The 6,845-nt window shown below is 45.6% G+C and overlaps 1 protein-coding gene across 1 annotated transcript; it reads right to left on the reverse strand.

Annotated features, from left to right (window-relative positions):
- Positions 1–5,393: 5,393 nt before the first annotated feature.
- Dppa5 (developmental pluripotency associated 5) lies at positions 5,394–6,452 on the reverse strand. Its single transcript, XM_032911412.1, has 3 exons — positions 6,295–6,452; positions 6,039–6,218; positions 5,394–5,615 (listed from the first exon to the last, which is right to left on the reverse strand). Exons 1-3 carry the CDS (start codon positions 6,404–6,406, stop codon positions 5,557–5,559), a joined length of 351 nt encoding a protein of 116 aa, XP_032767303.1. The 5' UTR covers positions 6,407–6,452; the 3' UTR covers positions 5,394–5,556.
- Positions 6,453–6,845: the final 393 nt, after the last annotated feature.

The raw sequence follows: 6,845 nt of genomic DNA on the forward strand, positions 1-6,845 counted from the left end.
ATCTCTACACAGTAGTATAACACACACACACACACACACACACACACACACACACACACACACACACACAGGGTGTGGGGGGCAGATTAAGACATAAATACCACTTTTGAAACCCCTAGAAGCTTCGAAGTGGTGGTACATGACTTTAATCCCAACTCTCCCAGCACCTAGGAGGGAGAAGCAGATGGATCTCTGAGTTCAAGGCCAATCTGGTCTACAGATTGAATTCCAGGACAGCCAGAGCTACAAAGAGAAACCCAGTCTTGAAAAACCAAAAATAAATAAGTAACTCTGGAACTATATACAGGAAAGTAAAACTTTTTCATTGCTGGGAAGGAGAAAATAGATGAACATGAAACAGATAATAGATTTTCTATCACGTTAGGGTGTGTGTGTGTGTGTGTGTGTGTGTGTGTGTGTGTGTGTGTTGAATGTCAGTTGTTTCTTCCCACCCAAAAGTCCCAGGAACTGAACTCTGGCTTGCCAAGAAGCGTCTGTGGGTGCCACCCCCCACCCCTGGGATTTTGATCCACTTGAATGCAGTATTTGCTAAATTTCCACTTTTCTTTCTTTGAGGGGCTGATACTGAACCAAGGCCTCACCATTCCAGACAAGTATACTACCTCCCACTGGTTACATGCCTCACCCCTGTAGTGTCTAAAAGTTTAAAACTAAGTAGTGTGGGGGCAAAATCAGCTTAATACGTTGAAGTAGTTGTATCCTTACTGCCGACGTGATTATAGTAAGTAAACCAAGCCAGTCTCAGACGAGCTGGGCCTGCTCTTTCTCACGTGGCAATACTTGATTTCTATCGGCACATAAATCAGATGGTCAACCGTAGTGCATGGTGCATGCCTTTACCCCAGCACTGAGGAGGCAGAGGTAAGCTGATCTCGGTGGGTTCCTGGACAGCCAGGGATACACCGTGCAATCCCTGTCTCAAAAACAAAAAAAAAACAAAACAAAACAAAAAAATCACACAACACTGGAAAGAAGTAGAAGTAGAAATTGTATCAGAGACAAAGATGAATAACAGAGGGGGGTGGGGTGGGAAAGAGGAGGGGAGGATTGGGGAGGGGCACACTTCAGGTGCCTGGTATGCTTGCATGAAAATATCCTCATGTAATCCCCTACTGTGCACAATGGAAAAAGAAGCCAAGTGGCTTTGATTCTGAAAAACGGAACTCAAATGAATGAACTATCTAATGTGGGAAGGGAAATGTCTCCGCTCTGTGTGTTAAGACACCACAGTGATCTAAAATATGTTGGCCAGGCAAAGGGGGATAAGGGGGTGCAGGCCTTTTATCTGAGCCCTAGGGAGGTAGAGGCAGAGGCAGGTGGATCCCTGCATAGAAAAATCCTGTCTCAAATGCCCTCCTCCCCAGAAAAGTTGGCTGACTGCTCTCCATCTCAGGCCTTTGTTACTTTAAAAAAATGGTTTTTATTCCAATGTAGTGTGGGTCCATAGAGTCTCCATTTTCTGCTGTGTTCCACTATTTTTCTCATATGTTAACTGCTGACAAATCTCCAGAAATATCCTGTCCAATACTGTTTCATTCAAAATGGGGGTCTTTTTTGTTCTGTTTTGTTTTTTTCTGAAACTAAAGTGTCCCTACCCACAACCTACGCCACTCCACATGACCTACTCTGTGCACGGACGGATCTGGGTCCTGGCAACCACCGTGACCTCACCCTGAGGGGCCACAAGATCCTCCTGCATTGATAGGATTCTGCAAGGCAGACTGAGGTTTTGGGGGGATTGAGGTGGTGTTTCAAACAAGGTTTCTCTGTATACACCTGCCTGACCTGGAACTTGCTCTGTAAGCCAGGCTGGCCTCAAACTTGCAGATCCAACTGTCTCTGCCTTCCCAGTGTTGGATTAAAAGTGTGTGCCACTATCTAGAAATTAGAGCCTTTGTGTCTTATACTGCAAATGGGATGTCTTTCATCTGTAGTTACTTAATCAAAGATGCACTTGCTTTAACAATTATTTCCTGGGGGGAACATAAATAATTTTGAGACAATAACTCATGCAGCTCAAGGTGGCCTTGCACTCACTATAAAACTAAGGATGACCCTGAATTTCTGACCCTAGCTCCCAAAGAGTTACAAGTGTTATGTGCCACCTTGTCCTGCTTTTGAATTGCTAGGGATCAAATTCACAGCTTCACGGGTGCTGGGCAAACTCACGTCTCCTACAATCCCATCCCTTCGCCATGCCTGTCTGTGTGTTTGCTTGGTGAAGTCAGGACCTCCTGTAGCCAAAGCTGACCTCCAAGTAGCTGAAAATCATCGTCTCAAACTCCCGATCCTTCTAACTTTTTAAGTTCTGGGATTCCAACATATATCACCAGACCCAGTTTAAAACAAGGCAGGCCAGGTGGTGGTGGCCCAGGCCTTACATCCCAGTGCTAGGGAGGCAGGGACAGGCAGATCTCTGTGAGTTCAAGGCCAGCCTGGTCTAGAACAGCCAGGGCTGTTTTAAAAAAACAAAACAGCCAGCAACATACAACAAAAAGACAAAACGGGGAGGGGGGATGTAGAGAGAGAGTTGGCCCAGTGACTACATTTGCAGAGAACCTGGGTTTGATCCCAGCACTCAAATGGTGACTCCTAACTGCAGTTCCAGGGACTTGGATGCCTTTTTCTAACCCCTCAGGCACCAGAAAACACAAATGATGGCAGGTATATACATGCAAGAAAAACCCATACACATAAAATAATCTTTTTAAATCTAAAAAAAAAATAACTAAAAAAACAAGCAAAACCCAAACTTTTCATTTCCTTCAAAATATCGAAATGGTCCAGAAAGCTCAGGTCAGAATTCTCAGGGATGAGATTCAAAATGCTAATGCAGTGAGACCCGCAGGCAGCCAGCGTGACAGACAAGGACACCAGAAAACTGTATAAAGGAGTCCTATTGTGTTTTGAGTGTTCCTGGATGGGAACCTTGGAGGATGGGCTTAGGCTAGAGGCCCTCCTTCGGAGGTGGAAGAAATTAACCCTTTCAGCACTGGAATAAGAATAGCCTTTCATTCATAGATGAACACTAACTTATTCTGGGGCTGAAGAAATGCCTCGACCGCTAAAAGCATTCGTTGCTTTTTAGAGGCTTTGGGTTCAGTTCCCAGCACCCACCTGGTACACTCATAACCATCCATTTCCAGGGGATCCAACACCCTCTTCCGACAACATACACCTATATACCTACACATGCACATACAGAAATCTATATTTACCTAGTAAAAACTGAATTACAAAAAAAAAGGAAAAATATTTATTGAACACAGGAGTGGTGCTCCTACCTGCAATCTCTAATAGTCAGAAGGCTGAGGCAGGAATCCTGATATTTGAGAAGAGTCTGGGCTATAATGATGAAAGACCCCCAGTGTGGGGAGACCCTCACTCAAGTCTCGGGATGACACGACCCCCCAAGAACTCACACAAGACCGTCCTTGCTGTAATCACATGAGGTTTATCGATAGGAACCAGTGCACTGGGGTCAAGACTCATATCCCACGCAGGGACACAGGAGTTCGACATCCAGTAGCTGGGAGAAGGGGTATTTAAGAAGCCACAACCCAAGGGAGCAGGGATGGCAGTCATTGGAAAATGTGGAGAATACCACTGAAAAGTCACAAGGAGAAGCTTTCTGTCTCTCAAGATTGCTTTTAAGATTGTAATCTAACTTTTCGGTCAGCTAGTTCCTGGGAGAAGCTTCCTCTTATCTTTATCACCTATCTAAGGGCCTTACCTTTAAGCCCTTCTATCTAGTTTCTGGGAAAGCAGGCTCAAGAAATGTGACCTTTTACCTACTTACAGGTAAAAGGTCTGGAATTTGAGGTATTTAGGGCTTCTTAGGGGTGAGACAGCATTTCTAAACTTCTGACTTTTTGGCTGTATTTTTTTATTCTTTCAATGAGACCTGCTTCAAAAGGAACAAAACTTAAGAAACATACACCAATGTGTCTATGTGTATATATCCGTTCCAATGCTGATGTGTATATACGTGGAATATATATGTATGTATATGTATGGTGATCTGTGTGTATACATGTGTGAACTTATCTCAATGGTGACATGTATATACAGAGATTCGTGTATGTATTCATATGGTGATGTCTACCAGTCAATGGTGATATAAATGTAGTATAAATGTGTTTATCTGATCATCTGATCGCTGTTCTGTTACCGTCCTGATTTGACTTGGGCTCAGGACAGCTGTAACTCTTGTATCCCTCCCTTCAACCCTTCTACTCAGAGAGGAATACTGAAGCCCACCGCTTACGTGCTCACAGTAAGTGGGAGATTCCTCCTCTAGTAGAGAAAAGGCACAAATGAGATGCTAACACTCACATCGGGTTTGTGACCTCCAAGAAGGAAGAATAAAGCTGACTGTAGGGAAGGATCTCTCAACGGAAATAAATGTGCATCACAGACGAGCAGAACCAGCTGGTGCCCCCAGATAAAGGGAGGTGATCTCTTTAAAGGTGGGAGTTCAAGGAGAGCCAGACCTACTATAGAGGGAGTTCAAGCTCAGCCAGGGGCGGAGTTAAGACCCTACCTAAAAACAACAAAAACAAAAGATCTTCAAGAAGTAACAAGCTCGGTATCTGGACGAAGGATGAGCTAGGGCAGAAAATGCTGCCTTCTACACACGAGTGAGATTACTTAAAGCCTAGTAAGGGGACAAAGAGAGTTGGGATTTCTTTTAATTGGATGAGAAAATTCAATGCAGACTTCTTGGCACTGGGCGTGGTAGCACATGTTTATAATCCCAGCATTTGGGAAGTGTTGGGAGAGCAATTATGCAGTGGAAACAGATTTATCTCCACAGATAAGGATTTTCTCCCATTGCTGTCAACAGAATTTGTTAGTTGTTTCTAAGTCCCCTACAGGTACATATAGATGTATAGCAATAGGTATGTATTTTTATTTTGAGATAGGGTTTCACTTAGTCCAAATTGGCCTAGAACTTGCTTTGTAGCTGAGGCTGGCCATGAACTCCAGATCCTACTTCCTCCCAAGACCTTACATATATTTAAGGACAGAAACGTACCTAAGGTCATAAAGCCAGAAAGCTCCCCACGTGGGGTTTATCCCACATTAACTAACAAACTGGTCTCCACAGGGTAAACTGAAATACCTACTTTGGTGAGTCTTCAACCATCACAAGCCCTCTAACGCAGCAATTCAGACCCCACATTACAAGCTAGAAAGGTTGGATTTCACAACAGGTTGGATGCAGAAGCTGAAGATCCCCCCCAAAGCTATACTCAGTTCAAGCATTTACAAGGATATAAAGTTACACTGGGAAAGGGGTAATGGCTCTTTTCGTATTTTAATGGCACGCGTTTTAATCATTTAAATTTTATTCGTTAAAATAACAGCCTTGGAAAAAGAGATATTCTCATCAGAACTCACAGCGGGGATCCAGGAATATCTCGTTAGACTGTACAGGATATAACGTAGTTAAAAACCACGCCAGAACTAAACACCAGCCACGGCTCAATCTGTGTGTGTGCAGGTGGGAGTCATTCTGACTGGAAACTGGCTTCACTCCAAACACTGGCCCAGTTCCAGGGTCTTCATGGCTTCCTCCAGGTTGAGCATTCCTACATGAGAAACAGCAACAGGAGGATTAAGTGTTGTGGGACAGTAGGGGGACCTCATGATTCTCCATATCTTTAAGCATCTTTTTGTGGCCCTCTAATTAGAACGGGGGACACCACAGGGCCAGTTCTAACGTTCTCCTAGAAGCCTGGAGATGGGGGTGGGGTGGGACAGTGTTACCTCAGATAACCCTGCCCAGAGGGACAAATCCCAACCCCCTTTCCCCTTAGCCTTACCTCTAGGGCCCCTGACCCCCAAAAAGATTGTCAGAGACAGCTCAGAGACCAAGGAAGAATCCTACATGATGCTCAAGGCAAGGAATCTTCAGAGGGATGCAACCAGTGGAGATGTGAAAAGGAGGTAAGCGAGGGGGAGGAGGCTGCTCCGCCATGCCCTGGTTCAGGGCACCTGTAAGCGACTCTCACCTCTTTCCTGGCGCAGGCGGTACCTCTCAGCCATGGACTGAAGCATCCATTTAGCCCGAAGCTTGTGGTTGCAAGAGCCATAAATTAAGACCTCCGTAAGTCCGGAAGATTCCAGAATCTTCAGTTCAAACATGGCCTGGCTCACCTGCTCGATGTGATGCATTCGAGATCCCTGTGGGCCTGTTGGGGAAAGGAAATGAGCGCTCCAGGACCCGGAGCCTGGGCCTTGGCAACCCGGTCAAGACTTGCTACTCACCAAACAGAGATTTTAGCACCAGCGTGTGGACTTGGAATACTTCTGGATCGTTCAGGTCTTCAGGAACTTTCACCCACGGGGGGATATCTTTACGGGTCACAAGGGTTGCCATCTTAATTCCTGGCTAGGAACCAATTTCCAATGAAGACTAGGTCAGACTTAACTTTGATGGCCCACAGCCCCAGGCTCAAGAAGTTTAGCACCTGTGAGGGCGAGGTTTGACGAGACCACGCCTACCAGGGCCCGCCCCCTACGGGGCCCAATCTCAGACTGTACTCTCAGGCTGTGCTCCTGGGAGACTAACCCAGGCCCCAGGCCTCCCTGTCCAGCTGATCCAAGCTAACTAGGTTTGTCCCTGTACTGCCTTGTTTTTCCAAATCCAGGGGTGGGGATCTTGGGAATAGAAGTCAGTGCTGATGACCTTCCTCTGAGAAATAACCAATGGGGTCTGAACCCCGAAAACTAAGGAATCCATGGGAAGGTTCAAAGACTTCTAAAAGACTAGCTTTCCCCATCCGGAAAGAATCGGATCCTGAGGCCTCATTTTGTGG

Source organism: Rattus rattus, chromosome 8 (assembly GCF_011064425.1).
Source record: "Rattus rattus isolate New Zealand chromosome 8, Rrattus_CSIRO_v1, whole genome shotgun sequence".
In the NCBI taxonomy this organism is placed as follows: Eukaryota; Metazoa; Chordata; class Mammalia; order Rodentia; family Muridae; genus Rattus; species Rattus rattus.